Source organism: Nerophis ophidion, linkage group LG14 (assembly GCF_033978795.1).
Source record: "Nerophis ophidion isolate RoL-2023_Sa linkage group LG14, RoL_Noph_v1.0, whole genome shotgun sequence".
NCBI classification, from domain to species: Eukaryota; Metazoa; Chordata; class Actinopteri; order Syngnathiformes; family Syngnathidae; genus Nerophis; species Nerophis ophidion.
In genome coordinates this window covers 37,317,378-37,344,881 of record NC_084624.1, presented here as the reverse complement: position 1 = coordinate 37,344,881, position 27,504 = coordinate 37,317,378, and the positions used below count along the sequence as shown (strand labels likewise).

Here is a 27,504-nt window from a genome sequence, read left to right as displayed (position 1 = left end):
TGCATCATTATGCCTTGTGTTTAGGTATATTTGAGCTAATTTAATTTCCTTTAAGTCCTCTTAGTTCAATTTATATTTGCATGTCTCTTGACATATCTGTATGTAATATTGGCTGCATTTCCAATAGTTGTTTGTGTGCGATGTTGTTCTAGACCACAACAAACGTTACCCAGCTTGCAAATATTGTAATTAATCCATTAGAAGAATGCCTGCCGTTTCCTTTAATTCGGACACACACATCTATAATTTTGACCGTTCTAAGACAGTAATTTCCAGGAGTTATCTCACCCTCTGAAAAGCCTGCGTTTTACTAATAATTTTGAATGTTGGAAAAATGCATAGAATAAATATTACATTTCAACATTTCTGTCAAGATTTGCGTCAACCTGCGACACAGTCATTTTGATAGTAGGCTAATTTAGATGCTTACCTCATGTGTTGTCTTCATAACAAAGACTATAAAAATGGGACCCATTACCTCCCTGCTTGGTACTCAGCATCAAGGGTTGGAATTGGGGGTTAAATCACCAAAAATGATTCCCAAGCGCGGCCACCGCTGCTGCCCACTGCTCCCCTCACTTCCCAGGGGGTGATCAAGGGTGATGGGTCAAATGCAGAGAATAATTTCGCCACACCTAGTGTGTGTGTGACAATCATTGGTACTTTAAGTTCAACTTCTAATTAGAACACTTGTATAAGACTTATAAAGTAATTTTGATAGTATGCTGATATAACTAATATAGACACTTACATCATGTGTTGTCTTCATTATAAATTAATTTTTTTGCGGCTCCAGACAGATGCTTTTTTTGTATTTTCGGTCCATTATTGCTCTTCCAACATTTTGGCTTGCCGACCCCTGAAGTAGCAGATGCTTCTATCAATAACCAAACCGAGGTTTACCGTTTCAAACCGTAGCGAGCTAAACAGAACTGCATAACCTGCAGGAAACAAGACGCCATATGTCAAACAATTTACTTCAGTTTTATAGGGAAACAAGTTTCCTTTTGAAATGATGGCGAAAGAAGAAGTTGACACAACTATTTCAAGGCTGGCAGCGTTCAGTGAACTTTTACACAGCGCTCTTTATCTGTGCCTGGCAGGCAGAGAAGGAATTGGGAATCTTTTCTCTCGCTCTCTGACTCTCTCACACTACCTCTCTCTCCCTTCTCACGTCGCCCCGTCTTCATGAATAAAGTGCAGTCACTGGCTCAGCACTGATTGACATTCTATTTGGGGAGCTCTCTCATCAATTCAAATTAAGGGAGGGAAGGATTTGAATAAATTGACGGCATTATCGTGGACGTCGGCTGAAACCTGTCAATTTAGCAGCCGCGCCGCAGCCTCGTTTATCGGCCCTCCTCAGAAGCCATTAAAAAAGAGGGGTAATCAGGAAGAGATAAGATGAGAGTTGGAACATTTTTTTTTCTGCTGAAATGGGGATTTCTGCGGTCAGGAACTATAGTCCTACATGCACTGGCATAGGAACCGTAGGGGGTGGGTTAGAGGTGCTTGAGGGGGTGGGTTGGAGGACGTGTCCCACCCAAAATTTAAACAGCAGAGGACTAAAACGTTTGATTTTGAAATCTTTAAAGGGGAACATTATCACCAGACCTATGTAAGCGTCAATATATACCTTGATGTTGCAGAAAAAAGACCATATATTTTTTAACCGATTTCCGAACTCTACAAGAGTGAATTTGGCGAATTAAGCGCCTTTCAATTGTTCGCTGTCAGAGCGATGACCTTTCACCCGTGACGTTACAACGGGAAGCAATCTGCCATTTTCTCAAACACATTACACACACAAGTCAAATCAGCTCTGTTATTTTCCGTTTTTTCGACTGTTTTCCGTACCTTGGAGACATCATGCCTCGCCGGTGTGTTGTCGGAGGGTGTAACAACATGATCAGGGACGGATTCAAGTTGACTTACGTGGAGTGTGCATCATTAGCACGGCATGCTCATCGATGCTAACATGCTATTCAGGCTAGCTGTATGTACATATTGCATCGTTATGCCTCCCTCATTGTAGCTATATTTGCATCCAGCCTTTCCCTCCACCCACATTTAATGCCAAACAAACACATACCAATCGAGGAATTCAAGTACACCAGTGGTCAAAAGATGCGAAAGTCCCTCGTTTGTTCTGCACATTTTACCAACGACAGCTATGCTACGACAGATGGCACAGAGATGTGTGAATATCCTGCGACACTCAAAGCAGATGCATTTCCAACGATAAAATCAACAAAATCACAAAGGTGAGTTTTGTTGATGTTATTGACTTATGTGCTACTCAGACATATTTGGTCACGGCATGACTGCCAGCTAATCGATGCTAACATGCTATTTAGGCTAGCTTTATGTACATTTGTAGCTATATTTGCATCCAGCCTTTCCCTCCGCCCACATTTAATGCCAAACAAACACATACCAATCGACGGATTTAAGTTTCTCCAGTGGTCAAAAGATGCAATCGTTGGTTAGAAGGCGATCGCCGAATAGCTTCAATAGCTATTCGCTCAATAGCTTCAGTTTCTTCTTCAATTTCGTTTTCGCTATCTGCCTCCACACTCCAACCATCCGTTTCAATACATGCGTAATCTGTTGAATCGCTTAAGCCGCTGAAATCAGTCTGAATCCGAGCAAATGTCGCTATATCTTGCTGTTCTATCCGCCATGTTTCTTTGTATTGGCGTCACTATGTGACGTCACAGGAAAATGGACGGGTGGATTTACAGATAGCGAAAATCAGGCACTTTAAAGCCTTTTTTCGGGATATTCCATGATGGGTTAAATTTTGAAAAAAAATTTGAAAAATAAAATAAGCCACTGGGAACTGATTTTTATTGGTTTTAACCCTTCTGAAAGTGTGATAATGTTCCCCTTAAACGCCCATGCTTTCATTTTGAAAGCGCAATGTGGCATCAAGTCACTGGGCCGCACCTTTACCCAGCGGCTCTGACTTTAGCGCAATGTTTCTCCAACAGTGAGATTTTCATTATTTGTGTCTACATTCTGGTAGTCATGTTAGAAAGATACCCAGGCCTGCAGCTTGGTGCACCTGCTCAGTGGCCTTGTGGTTAGAGTGTCCACCCTGAGACTGGAAGGTCGTGAGTTCAAACCCTGGCCAAGTCATACCAAACACTATAAAAATGGGACCCATTGCCTCCCTGCTTGGCACTCAGCATACAAGGGTTGGAATTGGGTGTTAAATCACCAAATGATTCCCAAGCGCGGCCACAGCTGCTGCTCACTGCTCCCCTCACCTCCCAGGGGGTGAACATGGGGATGGGTGAAATGCAGAAGATCATTTCACCACACCTAGTGTGTGTGTGAGACTATCGTTGGGACTTTGACTTCAGCTGTAGATGGCAGCGGTGCCCGATCTAAACAAAACGCTCCCTGTTCTACCCAGTAGAAGTAGTAATTGTTGGAATAAATGTATCTAAGTTGTCAAAAAAACTTTGTGTTGAAATGAGTTCCAGACGAGAAGCAAAAACATGTCTTTGAACCTACCAAGAAGAAGGCTTGTAAAACTCCACTGTGTCGGATGGAAAGCAACATGAAGGTGTTCTGTTTCTTTCATGTATTGTAATCCCCATAAAGATATTGTTGTGACCCAAGAACTACAAAGTGGAGAGGAAGCAGAGCCTGACTCCCCTCCAGGCACTGTCTTTTTGAACTACTTAAAGAACCACTTTTTTAACTCTTTTACAAACCTCTTTTTTGAACTCTTTTACAAACCTCTTTTTTGAACCCTTCTACAAACCTCTTTTTGAACTCTTTTACAACCTCTTTTTTGAACTCTTTTTATGACCTATTTTTTGATCCAACCTTTTCTTTTGAACTGTTTTGTAATCAAAGGCGATGGCTGTTTTACGAACCGGTTCCTTTGGAAGCAGCTGTTGCCATGTCGTCAGGGAAGGTCCAAATTAAAGAAGGAGGCGTGCAATCTTTTGGCAGAGCGTGCTGAGACACTGTGCAAGGGTACAGGGTCCAGGTGACTCTCCTCAAATTGAGCCAAATTGAATTCTGTCTCTGTTTAATTATTTGCTTCTTGTCTTGTTTAATAGATGTCATCAGAGTTTGAACCTTACAGTAAGTACATGGAAACACATTTGTACGGAACTAACAGAGGTAAAGAGATGGTGGAGTTTGTGACAGGATTGAAAAAAAAAAGAGTGGTCGTCAGCAGAATGTATAAAGAATATAACTCACACAGTGTGTTGTGCAGATAAAAAAGTAAATATGATGAAGTTCTCAAAGGTAGTCAAAATCAAGAGGGGTCGCAGGTGATCTTTAAAACTGTGAAGAGAAGGTTGCCGTAAAAATGGCTTGTTTATAACGTCTTGCCGTTCGTTTGTATTCAAATTTAGAAACCATGTCTTTTGAGTGAAGTCATCCTAAAATCCTAAAATCACTCATCTTTTAATTGCTAACTTTGTCAGTGTTTCCAAGTAACGTAAACACTAGCTAACATGTTACGTCAACAAATTTTATAAAAAAAAAAAAAAAAAAATTGGAACAGCAACAGAATTTACTTGGGTTTTTTTTTTTTAATAGTAAGCTAACGTCAGTCCAAGTAATGGTTACACATCACAAGGACAACACCTAATCTTAGAATCTGTAAACATGTATGACATGATATTAGATACTATGTACAGTCATTTTATTAGGGGGATGACAGAAGCAATGCAACTTGGAGAGATGAGCACAGGTGAACGCTTAGACCAGAGGTGTCCAAACATTTTCCAGCGAGGGCCACATTGAGAAAAACTGAAGGTTCCGAGGGCCACTTTTATACATTTTGTATATGAAAAATTCTTAAACCAAAACAATGTAGGTGAACATATGCTAGTATTTGAGAAACACTCCTGTATCTTAGCTTTGTGTTATAGATAACAAAGAAATAAAATCATTCATGATTATTTTAATAATGATATTATTTGTATTTATGTTAACTGTGCTCTAAAGTAAGGTTGTATTTACTATTATTGCTATATGACCGTCAATTGAAACGCTTTTGAGGGCTTAGTACACTCAAAAACATATGTCTTCAAAGAAATTTGTACACTTTTTCATTATGACAGGACACACGGAAAATATCAAGACCTTATCCAGTAAGACTGGTTTTCAGGTCCCATTTTGGGGGAATTTCCATCCATTTTCTACCGCTTATTCCCTTTCGGGGTCGCGGGGGGCGCTGGCGCCTATCTCAGCTACAATCGGGCGGAAGGCAGGGTACACCCTGGACAAGTCGCCACCTCATCACAGGGCCAACACAGATAGACAGACAACATTCACACTCACATTCACACACTAGGGCCAATTTAGTGTTGCCAATCAACCTATCCCCAGGTGCATGTCTTTGGAAGTGGGAGGAAGCCGGAGTACCCGGAGGGAACCCACGCATTCACGGGGAGAACATGCAAACTCCACACAGAAAGATCCCGAGCCTGGATTTGAACCCAGGACTGCAGGAACTTCGTATTGTGAGGCAGACGCACTAACCCCTCGGCCACCGTGAAGCCCTTGGGGGAATTTGGTCCCGTTTAATTTTGTATAGTTTTTTGTTTTAATTTGGGACCTGTTTCTTTAATTTGATATTTGATTTTATATATATATTTTGTCGAGTATGCAACAAAAACAAGAGCAAGCCTGATCCAATACAGTACTATAGCCTTAAGAGCCATTATAACAAAATGAAAACAATGGAGAATAAACATCTAAAAAAAAATGTTTTTACATATTTGAAAAGGAGTGAGAAGAAGTGTACACTTATTTAATCCCACCTCTTCTCTTTAAATCATAAATTAGATGAAACAAAAATTGAGCTGTTTGGCCACAATACCCAGGAAAATTATTGGAAACTCAAGACAGCCATGACATTATGTTCTTTACAAATGTATGTAAACTTTTGACTACGACTGTAAATTTAAAAAATATATATATATGTGTGTGTGTCTGTGTGTGTATAAACTCAACTCGTCGTCTTTCTGTGTTGGCCCTGCAATAAGGTGGCGACTTGTCCAGGGTATAGCCCGCTTTCCGCTCAAATGCAGCTGAGATATGCTCCGGCGACCCCGAACGGGACAAGCGGTAGAAAATGGATGGATGGATGAATGTATATATGTGTATATGTGTGTATACGTGTATATATATGCATATGTGTGTGTATATATATATATATATATATATATATATATACGCATATATATATATATATATATAGATATATATGCGTATATATATGTATATATAAAAATGTGTGTGTGTGTCTGTATGTATATATATATATATATATATATATATATATATATATATATATATATATATATATATATATATATATATATATATATATATGTGTGTGTGTGCGTGCGTGTGTGTGTATATATATATATATATATATGTATATATGTCTATCTGTGTTGGCCCCGCGATAAGGTGGCGACTTGTCCAGGGTGTACGCCGCCTTCCGCCCGATTGTAGCTGAGATAGGCACCAGCACCCCCGTGACCCCAAAGGGAATAAGCGGTAGAAAAATGGATGGATGTATGGATGTCTAACTGTGTTGCTCCTGCAATGAGGTGGCGACTTGTCCAGGGTGTACCCTGCCTTCCGCCCGAGTGCAGCTGAGATGGGCTATAGCACTCCCGTGATCCCGAAAGGGACAAGGATGTTTAAATAAATAAGTAAAAAATCTGTAATGTGGTGAATTAGCAATGTAGCAAGGGACGACTGTAGTGAAATATGTATTAGCCTGGTATTTAAAAATTTTTTTTTAAACAAACAATTTTAACAATGGGAAGAACTGTAATATAGTCAGGGAAGAGATAGGAGTGCCAAAAGGAGCTTCAGGTTATGAGGTAAGGTCATAATAATAAAAAAATATATTGTTGAGCTGCCACCTTACCGTGGTAGAGGAGTTTGCGTGTCCCAATGATCCTAGGAGCTATGTTGTCCGGGGGCTTTAAGCCCCCTGGTAGGGTCTCCCAAGGCAAACTGGTCCTAGGTGAGGGACCAGACAAAGAGCAGCTCGAAAACCTCTATGAAAAGTAAAAACAAAGGACCCAGATTTCCCTCGCCCGGAGGTGGGGCACAATGGCGAGCGCCTGGTGCCCGGGCCTGTACCAATGGGGCCCGGCCGGGCATAGCCCGAAGAGGCAACGTGGGTCCCCCCTCCAATGGGCTCACCACCCATAGCAGGGGCCATAGAGGTCGGGTGCAATGTGAGCTGGGCGGCAGGCGAAGGCAGGGCACTTGGCGGTCCGATCCTCGGCTACATAAGCTCGCTCTTGGGACGTGGAACGTCACCTCACTGGGGGGAAGAGCCTGAGCTAGTGCGCGAAGTAGAGAAATTCCGGCTGGATGTAGTCGGACTCACTTCGACGCACAGCAAGGGCTCTGGAACCACTTCTCTTGAAAGGGGCTGGACTCTCTTTCACTCTGGCGTGGCCGGCAGTGAGAGGCGACGGGCTGGGGTGGCAATTCTGGTGCCCCCCCGGCTTAAAGCCTGCACGTTGGAGTTCAACCCAGTGGACGAAAGGGTAGCCTCCCTCCGCCTTTGGGTGGGGGGACGGGTCCTGACTGTTGTTTGCGCTTACGCACCAAACAACAGTTCAGAGTACCCACCCTTTTTGGGTACACTCGAAGGAGTACTGGAGAGTGCTCCCCCGGGTGATTCCCTTGTTCTGCTGGGGGACTTCAACGCTCATGTTGATAACGACGGTGAAACCTGGAGAGGCGTGATTGGGAAGAATGGTCGCCCGGATCTGAACCCGAGTGGTGTTTTGTTATTGGACTTCTGTGCTCGTCACAGTTTGTCCATAACAAACACCATGTTCAAACATAAGGGTGTCCATATGTGCACTTGGCACCAGGACACCCTAGGCCGCAGTTCCATGATCGACTTTGTAGTTGTGTCATCGGATTTGCGGCCTTATGTTTTGGACACTCGGGTAAAGAGAGGGACGGAGCTTTCTACCGATCACCACCTGGTGGTGAGTTGGCTGCGATGGTGGGGGAGGATGCCGGACAGACCTGGCAGGCCCAAACGCATTGTGAGGGTTTGCTGGGAACGTCTGGCAGAGTCTCCTGTCAGAGAAAGTTTCAATTCCCACCTCCGGAGGAACTTTGAACATGTCACGAGGGAGGTGCTGGACATTGAGTCCGAGTGGACCATGTTCCACACCTCTATTGTCGAGGCGGCTGATCGGAGCTGTGGCCGCAAGGTAGTTGGTGCTTGTCGTGGCGGTAATCCTAGAACCCGCTGGTGGACACCAGCGGTGAGGGATGCCGTCAAGCTGAAGAAGGAGTCCTATCGGGTTCTTTTGGCTCATAGGACTCCAGAGGCAGTGGACAGGTACCGACAGGCCAAGCGGTGTGCAGCTTCAGCGGTCACAGAGGCAAAAACTCGGACATGGGAAGAGTTTGGGGAAGCCATGGAAAATGACTTCCGGATGGCTTCGAAGCGATTCTGGACCACCATCCGCCGCCTCAGGAAGGGGAAGCAGTGCACTGTCAACACCGTGTACGGTGCGGATGGTGTTCTGCTGACCTCAACTGCGGATGTTGTGGATAGGTGGAAGGAATACTTCGAAGACCTCCTCAATTCCACCAACACGTCTTCCTGTGAAGAAGCAGTGCCTGGGGAATTTGTGGTGGACTCTCCTATTTCTGGGGCTGAGGTCGCTGAGGTAGTTAAAAAGCTCCTCGGTGGCAAGGCCCCAGGGGTGGATGAGGTCCGCCCGGAGTTCCTTAAGGCTCTGGATGCTGTGGGGCTGTCTTGGTTGACAAGACTCTGCACTATCGCGTGGACATCGGGGGCGGTACCTCTGGATTGGCAGACCGGGGTGGTGGTCCCTCTCTTTAAGAAGGGGGACCGGAGGGTGTGTTCCAACTATCGTGGGATCACACTCCTCAGCCTTCCCGGTAAGGTTTATTCAGGTGTACTGGAGAGGAGGCTACGCCGGATAGTCGAACCTTGGATTCAGGAGGAACAGTGTGGTTTTCGTCCTGGTCGTGGAACTGTGGACCAGCTCTATACTCTCGGCAGGGTTCTTGAGGGTGCATGGGAGTTTGCCCAACCAGTCTACATGTGCTTTGTGGACTTGGAGAAGGCATTCGACCGTGTCCCTCGGGAAGTCCTGTGGGGAGTGCTCAGAGAGTATGGGGTATCGGACTGTCTTATTATGGCAGTCCGATCCCTGTACGATCAGTGTCGGAGCTTGGTCCGCATTGCTGGCAGTAAGTCGGACACGTTTCCAGTGAGGGTTGGACTCCGCCAAGGTTGCCCTTTGTCACCGATTCTGTTCATAACTTTTATGGACAGAATTTCTAGGCGCAGTCAAGGCATTGAGGGGTTCCGGTTTGGTGGCCGCGGGATTAGGTCTCTGCTTTTTGCAGACGATGTGGTCCTGTTGGCTTCATCTGGCCGGGATCTTCAGCTCTCACTGGATCGGTTCGCAGCCGAGTGTGAAGCGGCCGGAATGAGAATCAGCACCTCCAAATCCAAGTCCATGGTTCTCTCCCGGAAAAGGGTGGAGTGCCATCTCCGGGTTGGGGAGGAGCCCCTGCCCCAAGTGGAGGAGTTCAAGTACCTAGGAGTCTTGTTCACGAGTGGGGGAAGAGTGGATCGTGAGATCAACAGGCGGATCGGTGCGGCGTCTTCAGTAATGCGGACGTTGTACCGATCCGTTGTGGTGAAGAAGGAGCTGAGCCGGAAGGCAAAGCTCTCAATTTACCGGTCGATCTATGTTCCCATCCTCACCTATGGTCATGAGCTTTGGGTCATGACCGAAAGGATAAGATCACGGGTACAAGCGGCCGAAATGAGTTTCCTCCACCGTGTGGCGGGGCTCTCCCTTAGAGATAGGGTGAGAAGCTCTGTCATCCGGGAGGAACTCAAAGTAAAGCCGCTGCTCCTCCACATCGAGAGGAGCCAGATGAGGTGGTTCGGGCATCTGGTCAGGATGCCACCCGAACGCCTCCCGAGGGAGGTGTTTAGGGCACGTCCAACCGGTAGGAGGCCACGGGGAAGACCCAGGACACGTTGGGAAGACTATGTCTCCCGGCTGGCCTGGGAACGCCTCGGGATCCCCCGGGAAGAGCGAGACGAAGTGGCTGGGGAGAGGGAAGTCTGGGCTTCCCTGCTTAGGCTGCTGCCCCCGTGACCCGACCTCGGCTAAGCGGAAGAAGATGGATGGATGGATGGATGTTGATTTTAATGGAGAACAAGTGACGACTGATGTTAGATTAAGTAGATTTTTTTTAAAGGTGCGATGTTAAACTCTTTCCTATGCCACTGCCTACATGAGCTTGATCTGGTGAAAATTGTTTGTTGCGGGGTATGGAAAGCAGCCGCAAGCTATTTGCAGGCTGGAAATAGAACATAATGGCTGCTGCTGCTGCGCACACACACGTACGCTCAGGCACACACACACACACGCACACATGTATGTGTTAAATCCCGCCTGTGTGACGCTGACTATATATTCCTGCGTGTCGCCATGGCAACACGTTCTAAGAGGTTGAGAATGACAAAAAATACATCACTGGCACACATGAAACCCCCCACCCCCCATTGTTAATACAGCTAAGCCTCAATGGTTGCCATGGCAACTGCATGCTCCATCTCTCACCTGTAGGTGATATGCGTACGCTGCCACTTCTGTCCTGTCAGCGCGTATCTCCGCCTCCGTGACCTCGAAGCACTCTTGTGTTTATCTGGGTTGCCGCAGCGGGGCCTTTGCATCCAACTTGAAATAGAGACAAAAAAGAAAGAGTGTCAACATCCATCCACTAAAGTTGACAGAAACTTACTATTTGGTTCCATTCATGACGAAAAATGAGGACACCCCTATATGTTTATTATTACCTGCCGGGGGAGCGATCACATTAATAATATGACATGCGGTTGTTGTTCGTTCATGTGCTTGTATATGAGCTCGACTTTGTGGACTCAATTTGTCTCAATTTCTATTGTGTAAGATGGTGCTTATCGTAGATACCTGGCAGGACATTGGAGAAGCGATGGCATTAATGATACAGTGGGGCAAAAAAGTATTTAGTCAGCCACCGATTGTGCAAGTTCTCCCACTTAAAATGATGACAGAGGTCTGTAATTTTCATCATAGGTACACTTCAACTGTGAGAGACAGAATGTGAAAAAAAATCCAGGAATTCACATTGTAGGAATTTTAAAAAATGTATTTGTAAATTATGGTGGAAAATAAGTATTTGGTCAACCATTCAAAGCTCTCACTGATGGAAGGAGGTTTTGGCTCAAGATCTCACGATACATGGCCCCATTCAGTCTTTCCTTAACACGGATCAATCGTCCTGTCCCCTTAGCAGAAAAACAGCCCCAAAGCATGATGTTTCCACCCCCATGCTTCACAGTAGGTTTGGTGTTCTTGGGATGCAACTCAGTATTCTTCTTCCTCCAAACACAACGAGTTGAGTTTATACCAAAATGGATACATGGATGATACAGCAGAGGATTGGGAGAATGTCATGTGGTCAGATGAAACCAAAATAGAACTTTTTGGTATAAACTCAACTCGTCGTGTTTGGAGGAAGAAGAATACTGAGTTGCATCCCAAGAACACCAAACCTATTGTGAAGCATGGGGGTGGAAACATCATGCTTTGTGGCTGTCTTTCTGCTAAGGGGACAGGACGATTGATCCGTGTTAAGGAAAGAATGAATGGGGCCATGTATCGTGAGATTTTGAGCCAAAACCTCCTTCCATCAGTCAGAGCTTTGAATGGTTGACCAAATACTTATTTTCCACCATAATTTATAAATAAATTCTTTACATTTTTTCCACATTCTGTCTCTCACAGTTGAAGTGTACCTATGATGAAAATTACAGACCTCTGTCATCATTTTAAATGGGAGAACTGGCACAATCGGTGGCTGACTAAATACTTTTTTGCACTTCTGTATGTGTTGGCCGTGTGCATGTGTTCATGCAAAACATATTGAGGTTAATTATGTTACTATCCATGTCTACTGTGAGTGAGTGCATGTGCTTGTACATGAGTGAGCATGCCATGCATGGGATTGACTTGTGGATTGTGAGTGTGGATTTATTGTGCATGGTGGCAGTTATCATTAATAACTGGCAAGAGGAGTTCTCGCATTCATTAGATCAGTGGTTCTCAACCTTTTTCCAGTGCCCTGTGAACATTTTTTTAATTCAAGTACCCCCTAATCCGAGCAAAGCATTTTTGGTTAGAAAAAAAGAGATAAAGAAGTAAAATCCAGCACTATGTCATCAGTTTCTGATTTATTAAATTGTATAACAGTGCAAAACGTTGCTCATTTGTAGTGTTCTTTCTTGAACTATTTGGAAAAAAAGATATACAAATAACTAAAAACTTTTTGGAAAAATAAACAAGTGATTCAATTATAAATAAAAAGATTTCTACACATAGAAGTAATCATCAATTTCGAGTGCCCTCTTTGGGGATTGTAATAGAGATCCATCTGGATTCATGAACTTAATTCTAAACATTTCTTCACAAAAAAAGAAATCTTTAACATCAATATTTATGGAACATGTCCACAAAAAATCTAGCTGTCAACACTGAATATTGCATTGTTGCATTTCTTTTCACACTTTATGAACTTACATTCATATTTTGTTGAAGTATTATTCAATAAATATATTTCTAAAGGATTTTTGAATTGTTGATATCTTTACAATATTTAAAAAAAAATATCACGTACCCCTTGGCATACCTTCAAGTACCCCCAGGGGTACGCGTACCCCCATTTGAGAACCACTGCATTAGATGACATCCATTGCTTTCGGTCCCCTAGAAGGGGGGAGGATGCCCACATATGTGGTCCTCTCCAAGGTTCTCATAGTCATCATTGTCACAGACGTCCCACTGGGGGTGAGTTTTCCTTGCCCTTATTTGGGCCTACCGAGGATGTCGTAGTGGCTTGTGTTGTGGTTTATGCAGCCCTTTGAGACACTAGTGATTTAGGGCTATATGTATAAACATTGATTGATTGATTGATTGATGACATGTCATGTTGGGTGCCTACTTTGACTTTGAAGAGTATTGTGATTATATATATATATATATATATATATATATATATATATATATATATATATATATATATATATATATATATATATATATATATATATATATATATATACATATATATATATTGTGCAAGGTGGCAATTATCATTGATATCATTAATTATATTACATGACTACATTGGGTTCATGCAAGAACGAGAGTGCTATGGGCTTTGACTTTGCAAATTATGAAGTGTTTACGGACTGTTTTGTCTATTTCTGTTGCACAACGTGGTAGTTGCAATTGATAACTGGCGGGAGGAGCGCTGGTATTGATTTATTGCAGGCTTATTCAACTTGCAGCCCACCAAAGCTTTTAATTTGCCCAGCCGAACATCAACCAAATTGGCCTGATGAAACGATTGAAAACAGGGTTACTGATGTATGCAGTACTCCCGCCACCCCACAGGGGGCAACAACGAAGCATATATTGACAATATATGCTTGATGAAGCAGCAGTGGGTGAGTAGAAGAAGATCGCACTATTGATTGATTGATTGATTGATACTTTTATTAGTAGATTGCAGAGGTGGGACCAAGTCATTGTTTTGCAAGTCACAAGTAAGTCTCAAGTCTTTGACCTCGAGTCTCGAGTCAAGTCCCAAGTCAAGACAGGCAAGTCCCGAGCCAAGTCCCAAGTCAAGACAGGCAAGTCTCAAGTCAAGTCTCAAGTCCTGCATTTTGAGTTTCGAGTCATTTCAAGTCCTTTTAACCACAGACTAATACATTTACACAGATTGTGTATGCTTTTAAAACGCTGTATGTATTTACAGTATAATAAAAAAATTGTGCTGACATTGCACTTCATAATAGTACTATTAACCAGTTATTTTAAACATTTAACTCATTCCTTTACAGAATGAACACATTTGAAAAAACAAGTACAACTGTACTTATTTGCACAAAGGTGTTAACATTGTATTTCCATGGCATATAGCATTGAAACTAGTTCCACAGCAGTTTCTATCCTGTTCTTACCTTATCTCATTGATCTCATGTCATACTGTATGTGTGTTTATGTGTGCGTACACATGGAAAACATAACAAATACATGAAAATAACGTTTAACTCTGGCGATTGAAACTGGTTAATTGCATGTAATGCTGAGTTTGACCAGCAAAGGGCGATAAAGCTACATCTTAGGTTTAAGTGTGTGCAATGTTTGCTGTGTGTGTTTACACTATACCTTCTATTTTATTTATGTAACATACACAATGGACATTATTTATGTAAAATACGCAATGGACGTTATACTAGTGCGGGGGTTGGCACTTTAGTACCGCCCTAGTGGCTCCCTGAAGCTTTTTCAAAAATGTATGGAAATGGAAAAGATGGTGAAAAAAAATATAATTAAAAAATATATATGTTTCTATAAGAGAGCAAACATGACACAAACCTTCTCAATTGTTCGAAAGCCCACTGTTTGATGTTTGTGTGTGTGCTTCACTGATGAGAGGATTTGGCGAGCATCGTTTTGTCCTACTAATTTCGGCAGTCCTTGAACACACCTTGGTTTGTTTACATGTACAACTTTCTCAGTCGCTGCCATAGTGAGACGTGTTCTATGCCACTCCTTGTTTGTCTCATTTTGTCTAACAAATGTTTCTTGCTGTGTGTGAATGCACAAACGTGAGCTTTGTTGATGTTATTGACTTGTCTGGAGTGCTAATCAGACATATTTGGTCACTGCATGACTGCAATGCTAACATGCTATTTAGGCTCGCTGTATGTACATTTTGTATCATTATGGTTTGTTTGTAGGTATATTTGAGCTCATTTAATTTCCTTTACTCATGTCCTCGCTGTATTTAATTTATATTTGCATGTCTCATGACACATTATCCGTATGCAATATTGGCTGCATGTGACGTGTTATAGACCACAGCAAACCTTACCCAGCTTGCCAAAGATTGTAATAAACTTGTGTTAAATTGTAATAACTTACATTATGTGTAGCCTTCATCATAAGACTTATAGAAGGCTTTTAATTTTTTGCGGCTCCTGAGGGATTTTTTTTATTTTTGGTCCAATATGGCTCTGTCAACATTTTGGGTTGCCGACCCCTGTACGAGTGTAATGTTTATTTTTTCTGTCTTACAAACCTAAATAAAGGGCGACATACAAAGTAATAAAACTGAAGAAGAAAAATAATTCAAAAGAAGGAACATCAACCATCAACAAAACTTACCTTCTGTTTTTTCATGCTATTGACTATCTGTCTAGCCCGGGGGTCGGCAACCCGCGGCTCTAGAAGCGCCGCCCTAGTGGCTCTCTGGAGCTTTTTCAAAAATGTATGAAAAATGGAAAAAGATGAGGGGGGAAAAAAACATATTTTTTGTTTTAATATGGTTTCTGCAGGAGGACAAACATGACACAAACCTCCCTAATTGTTATAAAGCACACTGTTTATATTAAACCTGGTTCACTGATTCGAGTATTTGGCGAGCGCCGTTTTGTCCTACTAATTTTTGGCAGTCCTTGAACTGACCGTGGTTTGTTTACATGTATAACTTTCTCCGACTTTCTAAGACGTGTTTTATGCCACTTCTTTTTCTGTCTCATTTTGTCCACCAAACTTTTAACGTTGTGCATGAATGCACAAAGGTGAGTTTTGTTGATGTTATTGACTTGTGTGGAGTGCTAATCTGAAATATTTAGTCACTGCATGATTGCAAGCTAATCGATGCTAGCATGTTATTTAGGCTAGCTGTATGTACATCTTGCATCATTATGACTCCTTTGTAGGTATATTTGAGGTCATTTAGTTTCCTTTAAGTCCTCTTAATTCAATTTCTATCTCATGACACACTATCTGTATGTAACAAGGCTCTTACTTTTTTGCGGCTCCAGACAGATTTTTTTTTTGTATTTTTGGTCCAATATGGCTTTTTCAACATTTTGGGTTGCCGACCCCTGGTCTAGCCTCACACACTGGAAACGAGTAGCGAGGGCAGGATAATGAATGAATTGATAGTGCGTTGTTACAGCCGATGGGTTTATTTTGTAGATAAGTAAACACAGTCTTAAAGAGATATAACCTGCGGAGGCACTTTCTAAAGAAACATCTCAATTTTGATGTCTGTAAACTGCGGCCCTCTTAATTATGTAGTTGAAGAGCCCTTATTTTTTTATATGTATGCAGCAGGTGCGGGCTAGGTTTGTGCACCATGGGCTCTGACAGGTGGAATATTCAAATGTTCTTGTTTATTTCCCTTATGTAAGGCGCGAGTCATCATTAATAACTGGCAGGAAGAACGATCGCATTGACTCCATTACATGTCTACGGCGTGTTCATGCAAGAGTGAGCGTGCTATGGGCTTTGATATTGTGGATTATTATGTGTGTTTTTGTCTGTTTCTATAGAGCTTGAAAAGGAACATGCTTTGCAATGCATTGTGGGGGCTGGGTAGCCATTGTTGCTGGACAAAGTTTTTGTTTACTCAACCAGCGGTATTGTAAGAGAGAGCAACAAACGGCATTAAAATGGATTTTACAAAAGAAAAAAAATCAAGGGACTGTACTGAAACAATCTGGACCCTGTTCCAAAGGCTTGCCACCTTAAGTAAAATTGGTGGTAATGATCCATTTAAACACGTCCAATTGTCTAGTTGCATATGACGTCACATCTGTTTTTTGTTCTTCGCTGCTTAATTCACACGATGGTAAAGCAACTTGAGAGTAGCATTAAAACAAGTGAGGTGGAGTTTTTGCAGAAAATGTCCTATTGCTGTTCTGTTCTTGGGTGTTCCAATAGTTCAAATAGAGAGATAAGAAAGAGCTTTCATGGAGTCCCGAAAGAAGTGGTTCATTTAGGTAATAAAGTCAGGGGAAAAAACGAACGTGCGTCAGAGGAAATAGCCCTGAAAAATGTCACTTTCATCATCTCGTAATCTGACTAAGCCTGTGTCTGCAGCGATCACTTTGTAAAATGTTTGTTTGAACATTTGATTTGTTTGAGAAACTTTCTGCGATGCAATGGAGTCTATTCTCTACTGTATAAGTAGAGTTTGAGAGCACCCGTCTTTATCTTGTTGTATCCATTACATATATTGTTGCATTTGAAGCTGTTGTAATGTTGATGATATTGTTATTTCTTTTGGTATTTTTATTGTTCTATTTGTATTGCAATAATGTTCATAGTCATTATTGCGAGTGTGTTATTACTATCCACTTCACTAAATTGTTCTTTATCATTTTTGGTATCATATTTGGATATATATTGTATTTGCTATTTTACTTCTGTTGTTGTTTTTGTTTTTTGTTGCTGTTGTCTCTCTCTGTCTTGTTCCCCTCCGTCTTCATTTTTTTCTTATTTCTATCCCCTCCTGCTCTAGTCCTGCTGAGTCAAACACTAAATATATTCAAACATTTAATATCGTCAAGTACAAATCGGGCAACAAGAGAAATATCCAACACTTTGATTTTGCAAATTAAATCTGTTCAGCAGATATGGGCATCGACATGAACAATATTATTTGCCTGAGTGGCTGGACAGGACCGATAAAATAAAAAAATAAGACACAATTATTTCCTAATTGATCCCTAATGATCCTACTGTGCAGTGAACGGACACAGATAATGAAAACAAAACATCAAGTCTCAGCACAGCGTGATATCGCTGCATCATCATGCAAAATGAAGGAGATGTGTTAAAGAGCGTCACCTTAACGACGTCGAGGACAGCATGTCTGATGTCTGTCTATCACACACTCACACACACACATTTACTGCGGTCTATACTTACTCCTTGGTTCTCTCATCCAGCGTCCCGGTGACGTTGAGACTGTAGGCTCGCTGCATGGCGGCGATGGCCGAGTGCATTGTTTGGGATGAGCGCAGGACAGACATCTTGGGTTCGGTGTGGGGAAGGTAGCCATACCTCTGTAGCCATCCCTAGAGGTAAGAATTTGATAGCGTTTACTGTTACTGGGCAAAATAGGCACAGGAGTCACCAGTAAATAGGAAGACAGATACCTTTGTTAGGATTGACATTAACCAGTCCTTGATTCCATTTAGCATGATGAAATATTCACCACTTTATCTCGTAGAAGTGTTTCTGTTCCAGATTATTGACCTCTTTTTGTCCATAAGAGAGAACAAAATACACTATATTGCCAAAAGTATTTGGTCACCTGCCTTGACTCAAATATGAACTTGAAGTTCCATCCCATTTTTGACCCATGGGGTTCAATATGATGTTGGTCTACCTTTTGCGGCTGTTACAGCTTCAACTCCTCTGGGAAGGCTGTTCACAGAGTTGCAGAGTGTGTTTATGGGAATTTTCGACCATTCTTCCTAAAGCGCATTGGTGAGGTCACACTGATGTTGGCCAAGAAGGCCTGGCTCTAAGTCTTTGTTCTGATTCATTCCAAAGGTGTTCTATCGAATTCAGGTCAGGACTCTGTGCAGGCCAGTCAAGTTCATCCACACCCGACTCTGTCATCCATGTCTTTATGGACCTTGCTTTGTGCACTGGTGCACAGTCACGTTGGAAGAGGAAGGGGCCCGTTCCAAACTGTTCCCACAGGTTGGTAGCACAGAACTGTCCAAAATGTTTTGGTATCCTGGAGCATTCAAAGTTATTTTCACTGGAACTAAGGGGGGCAAGCCCAACTCCTGAAAAACAGCCCCACACCATAATTCTTCCTCCACCAAATTTCACACTCGGCACAATGCCGTTCTCCTGGCAACCTCCAAACCCAGACAGTCCATCACGTAGCCAGATGGAAAAAGTGTGATTCATAACTCCAGAGAACGCGTCTCTACTGCTCTAGAGTCCAGTGGTGCTTTGCATTGGACTTGGTGATGTATGACTTAGATACAGCTGCTAGGCCATGGCAACCCATTCCATGACGCCCACTGCGTACTGTACCTTGGCTAATTGGAAGGTCACATAAAGTTTGGAGCTTTGTAGCAACTGACTGTGCAGAAAGTCTTTGCACTATGCACTTCAGCATCCGCTGACCCCTCTCTGTCAATTTATGTGGTCTACCACTTCGTGGTTGAGTTGCTGTTGTTCCCAAACTCTTCCATTTTCTTTTAATAAAGCCGACAGTTGAGTTGTGAATATTTAGGAGCGAGGAAATTTCACGACTGGATTTGTTGCACAGGTGGCATCCTATGACAGTTCCATGCTGTAAATCACTGAGCTCCTAAGAGTGGCCCATCCTTTCACAAATGTTTGTAGAAACAGTCTCCATGCCTAACTGCTTGATTTTATACACCTGTGGACGGGCCAAGTGATTAGGACACCTGACTCTGATCATTTGGATGGGTGGCCAAATACTTTTGTCAATATAGTTTCTATATACAGTCCGATGGCCTAAGACTTACGGTTAGCTATTTAGCTACCTATCTTACAAGCAAGCTAAAGCTATAAAAGTTGAATAAATTGACAAGGTATACCACTGTGACTTTTTATTGGCAAGAAATTTGAGTTTCTTCCATTCATCGGGCTTCAAAGGGTATCCGGAACAAAAAATAGGACACTAAAAAAAAAAAGGACGCAAATCAGAAGCTTATCTTTGACCCGCCATCTTAGATGAGATTATCCTTTAACATAAGTGTCAGAGGTGCTTTTAGACTGCTTGAAGATGACATTAATGAACATGTATTGATTTGGACCCTTAAACACACAGATACTTAAAGGGGTCCTATAATGATTAAGTTTCCTACATTTACATTTAACATGGTCTACATAACAAGTAATTGTGGGGTTTTTTGAACAAGAATGTGTGTAGATTATGTTTTACAGACCATCTTCCAGCCTAGGGGTAACCAGCACCAGGTAGCCCGTAAAGACCAGATGAGTAGCCCGCTGGCCTGTTCTAAAAATAGCAGCACTTACCAGTGAGCTGCCTCTATTTTTTAAATTGTATTTATTTACTAGCAAGCTGGTGTCGCTTTGCTCGACATTTTTAACTCTAAGAGAGACAAAACTCTAATAGAATTTGAAAATCCCCAAAAGTATTTTAAAGACTTGGTCTTCACTTGTTTAAATATATTCATTTATTTTTTTTACTTTGCTTCTTATAACTTTCAGAAAGACAATTTTAGAGAAAAAATACAACTTTAAAAATGATTTTAGGATTTTTAAACACATATACCTTTTTACCTTTTAGATTCCTTCCTCCTCTTTCATGACAATTCAAATCAATGTTTAAGTATTAATATTTTTTTATTATTGTAAAGAATAATTTAATTCTTCATTTTATCTTCTGTTTTTTCGCCGAAAAATATTTGTGAAATATGTCTTCAAACTTATTATGATTAAAATTCCCAAAAATTATTCGGGCAAATCTAGAAAATATTTAGAATCATATTTAAATCTTATTTCAAAGTCTTTTGAATTTATTTTTAAATTTTTGTTCTGGAAAATCTAGAAGAAATAATGATTTGTCTTTGTTAGAAATATAGCTTGGTGCAATTTGTTATATATTCTAACAAAATGCAGATTGGATTTTAACCTATTTAAAACATGTCATCAAAATTCTAAAATTAATCTTAATCTGGAAAAATTACTAATGATGTTCCATAAATAATTTTTTTAATTTTTTCAAAAAGATTCGAATTAGGTAGTTTTTGTTTTCTTTTTTTCGGTTGAATTTTGAATTTTAAAGGTTCGAAATTGAAGATAAACAATGTTTGAAAAATGTATTTTCATTTTTGCCCTGTTTTCTCCTTCTTTTAAACCGTTCAATCAAGTGTTTTTTTCATCATGGCGCAGTGGGAGAGTGGCCGTGCGCAACCCGAGGGTCCCTGGTTCAAATCCTACCTAGTACCAACCTCGTCACGTCCGTTGTGTCCTGAGCAAGACACTTCACCCTTGCTCCTGATGGGTGCTGGTTGGCGCCTTGCATGGTAGCTCCCTCCATCAGTGTGTGAATGTGTGTGTGAATGGGTAAATGTGGAAGTAGTGTCAAAGCGCTTTGAGTACCTTGAAGGTAGAAAAGCGCTATACAAGTACAACCCATTTATCATTTATTCTCTACAAAAAACCTTCCGTAAAAAGAAAAAAAATGCACGACGGCATGAGACAGAAATACCAATTTATATATATATATATATATATATATATATATATATATATATATATATATATATATATATATATATATATATATTCATTTATTAATGGTAAATTGAGCAAATGAATGCAAGACATACTTGGTAAACAGCCATACATGTCACATCGTCACACTGTTACTAATATGCGCCACACCGTCAACCCACACCAAACAAGAATGACAAACACATTTCGAGAGAACATCCACACCGTAACACAACATAAATACAACAGAACAAATACCCAGAACCCCTTGCAGCACTAACTTTTCCGGGACGCTACAATAACAACTGCACACACAACAAGAAGGAGACGAAGCAGAAGAACAAAGAAGAGACACGGCGACGAGTAGGAAGAAAAAATACGCCTGCAAGTTCCAAAATGATTGGAAAAAAATAATTTATTTTCATCCAGGACAGCTCGAAGGGGAAGGGGTATGCTGCCTGCAGCACCTCAACCCCGCCTCCCAACCCCGGCCCTGAAACTACGCCCTCAACACCTACCCGCCCACCCATCTCCCAAATTCGGAGCTCTCAAGGTTGGCAATAATGCTTATTGAATATGTCGGACAATTCGTTCTGAGAAACTTTATAGAAGGCAAGATTGTTTTAAAAACATCTCCGCCAGGCTTCCACGGTTTGATTCCGAATTTTCGGGACCAAGTGCAGATCCCAAATACGCAAAAACAGGTACCGATAAGTAAGAAAAGTTGGTTATTTTGGGTCAGACATTGTTGAAGATCAATAACATAAAGCTGGCTGTGCATTATATATCAAATACCATCTTAACCTAGATAAAGTAAGATGCACATTTTCGTCCCGTGAAGCAGTGTTTCTTTGCCGTAGGGCCAGCGGGGACCCATTGTTGGTTCACAAATATCTGTGGTCCATATGGGCCACAGCGATGCTCCGTTGTAATACACTTTTCCACCACTTATGGGAGTAATGACAATGTCAAACGAACAGAAGAAGTCTGAGCTAAAGTCATAGAGAAGTAGAGAAAAGTTTATAGAATAAAAAATATGACTAAAGTGGTATATTTTCATTTGCACTTGAATTTCATTTTCAGTTTATTTAAGAAATATATGTTATTATTATGTGTTATCAATTGAGTTGAAATTTATTTATTTTAACATTCTGTAAATTGTAAGTAAATCTGTTTTTCATCTTTTTTATGAGTATAATCTTGCAATATATGTGATTATTCTGCTAAACTGTAACTGGATTAGTGTAACATTGAATATGATTAAAATCTAGAGTACTGTTAATATTTAAGTGGGCTCCTGGTCCTTATGTGTAAAAGCTGGTCCTTGAGGTCAAAAAGGTTAAGAACCCCTGCCATAAAGTATAAAAAAGACAAGTGTGGTGCCCTCTCATGGCAGATGTTCCAAATAAAAATTTAAAATTTAAAATTTCCCCTTCGGGGATGAAGAAAGTATTTGTGATTCTAATAACATTATTAATGTTATGTGTTTGAGAGTTCAGTTTGAGTTTGATGCAACAGGCCAGCACTGCAGCAGGCTAGTATAGTTATACGACAAAGTCAGTAGTCAGATCTTCACTTCCACAGAGTTTGGAGAATATATGTCAAATATGGTCTCCTTAAATAGCTTTGAAAAGACGTTTTCAACAGTTTAAAAAGATTGCGATAGCGATGCTCATTTTCGTTAGCTTGTCAGTGGTAAAATCCATAATATGCTAGGATTATGTGTTAACTTTTGAATGTATAGTTTCAGTTGCTTATTTCTGTTCAAACCAGGAGGTATTGATTTAAACATTTTTTTAACTTCTTTTTGGCATTTAAAGTCTATATTAATGTACTTTCTTATGTGTGCATTGTTTGACAGTAACATTTGGAGGCAATCAATAAACATTTTTTTCCGTCTCTAAAATAAAGGACTGTTTACTTACGTTACCTTTTTTTTTTTTGTGATCGAAACCTCCATAAGGCAAAACCCCATGCTTGCTCGAACAGTTTTTTGCATTTTGTGCATGTCCCTATAGCACAATTTTTTTCAGTTATATTATGTTTATACTAAGTGCTTTTTTATCTGCAGTTTGCCTTCTGCCTCTGCATCCTGGGATCACGTCGCAAACATAGACCGTAACATGCTCAACAGCAGCTAGCGCAAAAAACAAATTCTCCCCAAGCAAGCCAGAGTTATTCGTCAGGCTTGTCACTGAAAGTTTGGTTATCTTTTAGTTTTTCCTCTGTGTTTGTTTTATTTCCTGTCAGTGTTTTTATTTTTGTTCAGTTTCCTGCTTGTCTCCCTGAGCGCTGTTTCCCCTCAACTGCGGCTGATTGGCACCCTGGCGACACCTGGTGTCAATCAGCCAACTGGTATTTATACCTGCCTCGCTCTCCAGTCAGCGCTGGACTATTGTGAGCTTTTCCCTGGTTCCTGGTTTCCAGTTTGCCTGTTTCCTGGTTCCTGATTCCTGTTTTCCTGCATTTCATTTTTGACATTAAAAGTCACGTTTTCCTCAATCACGCCTTCCATCTCTGCATCTTATGGTTCGTCACCTGCAAATTCTGACATTATTCTTTATTTCGTGATTATTTGCAACAGTGGGAACCACTGGAAAAAAACCTACACTTTACATTTGGAGTGCATGCAAGTGTATTCACACTGAGAAGTACGGATCATTAAGTTAAGTTAAAGTACCAATGATTGTCACACACATACTAGATGTGGCGAAATTATTCTCTGCATTTGACCCATCACCCTTGATCACCCCCTGGGAGGTGAGGGGAGCAGTGGGAAGCAGCGGTGCCGCGCCCGGGAATCATTTTTGGTGATTTAACCCCCCAATTTCAACCCTTAATGCTGAGTGCCAAGCAGGGAGGTAACAGGTCCCATTGTTATAGTCTTTGGTATGACTCGGCCAGGGTTTGAACTCACGACCTCAGGGCGGACACTCTAACCACTAGGCCATGCCGCAATTGTTGAGTGTGCAACATTGGAGCCTGACCGCCCTCAGCCGTCGCCATCTTGACTAGACAGCGGATGGGTAAAGCAACTAATGGTTTGCAAAAGAGAGTAAAAGACAAGGAAACTGGGAAATATTTTGATCATGTACATGCGCAAAGACATTAATGTTCAAAAAAGTACGCAGAGTTCTTTTAAAGCAGTGTTTTTCAACCTTATTTGAGGCAAGGCACATTTTTTTCATTTAAGAACACGGAGGGACACCACCAGCAGAAAACATTAAAAAAAGAAACTCCACCAGGTCTTCGTGCCTTATTTTGAGTTTGTTGGTGTTTTCCTGTGTGTAGTGCTTTAGTTCTTGTCTTGTGCTGTTATTTTGGTGTTTTCATATAGCAGTTTGAGCGCTATTCTCTGCACCTGCTTTGTGTTAGCAGTCAAGACTATTTAAGTTGTCGCTATCCTTCTTCGTGTGGTTGCCATGTCATGTACAAATGTACTTTGTGGACGCTGTCTCTGCTCCACATGCTGCAAGTTTTTGCTGTCGTCCAGCATTCTGTTTCTGTTCAATTTGTAGTTAGTTCAATTTTACTGTCGTTTTACACAGCCATCCCTATGCTTCATTGCCTTTTCCTTCCCCTATTGTTAATTTTTGGTTTAAGCGTTACATACATTTTTACCTGCACACTGTGGTCTGCATATTGGGATCACAACAAACCATCTTCGTCTCACCCGACACATTCCGACTTTTACAAAGCAATTAACTACCTGCTGCCACCTACTGACATGGAGTATTACATGGTTACCCTGCCGAGCTCTACACAGCACAGACAGTACGGAACGGCATACTATTTGCAGATTATAATTATTGGCTTGCAAAAAAATTTTTGGGGACCAATTAGGTGAAGTTGCATAATTTCCCACGGCACACCAGACACTATCTCATTTAGCATTTAGCTAGCTACAGAGGAGGAGCGGTGATGCTAATTTTAAAATAATTCTTATCAAAAAAGCAGCTAGGAAGTATATCCTTTTTGCTGCAATTTACCAGTAGTTATTTTGACTTGTACTGATCCAAAAACTATAAAAACGTGTCCGTCTTAAAAAAAATTAATCAAAAAAAGAGGGATTGTCTTATATCAGGGTCAAGACGGCGTATCTACCCCATTGATGTTGTGGCAACCAGCTGCGTCAGCTTCGTCAGCAGCGAGGGTTGGACTCCGCCAAGGCTGCCCTTTGTAATCTATTCATTCCATAACTTTTCCATTCATCCATCCATTTCCTACCGCTTATTCCCTTTCGGAGTCGCGGGTGGCGCTGGCGCCTATCTTTTATGGTCAGAATTTCTAGGCGCAGTCAAGGCGTTGAGGGGTTCCGGTTTGGTGGCCGGGGGATCAGGTCTCTGCTTTTTGCAGATGATGTGGTCCTGATGGCTTCATCTGGCCGGGATCTTCAGCTCTCACTGGATCGGTTCGCAGCCAAGTGTTAAGCGACCGAAATGAGAATCAGCACCTCCAAGTCCGAGTCCATGGTTCTCGCCTGGAAGAGGGTGGAGTGCCACCTCCGGGTTGGGGAGGAAACCCTGCCCCCAAGTAGAGGAGTTCTAGTACCTAGGAGTCTTGTTCACAAGTGAGGAAAGAGTGGATCGTGAGATCGACAGGTGGACCGGTGCGGCGTCTTCAGTAATGCGGACGTTGTATCGATCCGTTGTGGTGAAGAAGGAGCTGAGCCGGAAGGCAAAGCTCGCAATTTACCGGTCGATCTACGTTCCCATCCTCACCTATGGTCATGAGCTTTGGGTCATGACCGAAAGGACAAAATCAGGGGTACAAGCGGCCGAAATGAGTTTCCTCCGCCGGGTGGCAGGGCTCTCCGTTAGAGATAGGGTGAGAAGCACTGTCATCCGGGAGGGGCTCAAAGTAAAGCCGCTGCTCCTCCACGTCGAGCGAAGCCAGATGAGGTGGTTCAACCATCTGGTCAGGATGCCACCCGAACGCCTCCCTCGGGAGGTGTTTAGGGTACGTCCAACGGGGAAGACCCAGGACACGTTGGGAAGACTATGTCTCCTGCTGGCTTGGGAACGCCTCGGGATCCCCCAGGAAGAGCTGGACAAAGTGGCTGGGGAGAAGGAAGTCTGGGCTTTACTGCTTAGGCTGCTGCCCCCGCGACCCGACCTCGGATAAGCGGAAGAAGATGGTCGGATGGATGGATGGTGAAGTTGCATAATTTCCCACGGCACACCAGACACTATCTCATTTAGCTAACTACAGAGGAGGAGCGGTGATGCTAATTTTAAAATAATTCTTACCAAAAAAGCAGTTAGGAAGTATATCCTATTTGCTGCAATTTACCAGTAGTTATTTTGAAACCGTGTCTGTAGGGGTGTAACGGTACGTGTATTTGTATTGAACCGTTTCGGTACGGGGGTTTTGGTTCGGTTCGGAGGTTTACCGAACAACATGGACATATTAAGTAGCGCCGCACGTTGTGTAAACAATGCACACCGAGGCACCATGAATTGATTAACGTGGACCCCGACTTAAACAAGTTGAAAAACTTATTGGGGTGTTACCATTTAGTGGTCAATTGTACGGAATATGTACTGTACTGTGCAATCTACTAATAAAAGTTTTAATCAATCAAAAAAACAACAACAACACACGGCATGCTAGCAACGACTGGGCTATGATAGACTGACCACACCTCCTCTTTTCACCGGATATATCCTCTGTTGCGGGGCTGTCCTGGTGGAGTTTCTTAAATGCCTCAAATGTCCGGCATTTTGAGTTATGGTTGTGTGTATTTTCAATGTAAGTTCAGGGTTAAGAAGGGGTTAAAAACAAACAAAAAAGTGCTGCACGCAGCAACATTCAGGAGGGAGGGGCAGAGACAGAGAGAGCGAGAGAGTTATAAATAAATAAATGATAAATGGGTTGTACTTGTATAGCGCTTTTCTACCTTTAAGGTACTCAAAGCGCTTTGACACTACTTCCACATTTACACATTCACACACACATTCACACACTGATGGAGGGAGCAGCCCTGCGAGGCGCTAACCAGCACCCATCAGGAGCAAGAGTGAAGTGTCAGGACACAACGAGGTCGGTACTAGGTGGGGATTGAACCAGGGAAACTCGGGTTGCGCACGGCCACTCTTCCACTGCGCCAAGCCGTCCGTATGATAAACGTGCATGCGTCGCCAGGCTCTGCTTTTTACCCATAGATTTATCAGATTTTATTTTTTATCATCTATAGCAGGGGTGTCAAAAGTGTGCCCCGGAGGCCATCTTGCAGCTCACAGCTAATGTTTTAAAGGCCCACGGCACATTCTAAAAAATACTGTTAAAATAAACAAAACATAAACAAAAGTGAAATAAAAAAGCTTAAAGGCAAAATATA

At 42.0% G+C, this 27,504-nt stretch overlaps 1 protein-coding gene across 2 annotated transcripts in view; it reads right to left on the bottom strand.

Annotated features, from left to right (window-relative positions):
* mmp16b (matrix metallopeptidase 16b (membrane-inserted)) overlaps positions 1-27,504 on the bottom strand; it is an 80,073-nt gene that overhangs the window by 30,991 nt on the left and 21,578 nt on the right. The window contains exons 1-3 of one of the 2 annotated variants that reach the window (XM_061920577.1): positions 18,089-18,639; positions 17,859-18,007; positions 10,650-10,766 (exon numbers count right to left, since the gene is read on the bottom strand). In XM_061920577.1, the coding sequence (XP_061776561.1) occupies positions 10,650-10,766; positions 17,859-18,007; positions 18,089-18,133 (311 nt within the window). In that variant the 5' untranslated portion in view covers positions 18,134-18,639. Of the gene's footprint in view, positions 1-10,649; positions 10,767-17,858; positions 18,008-18,088; positions 18,640-27,504 lie in introns of those variants that run through there. The other variant, XM_061920576.1, reaches the window with a different exon arrangement.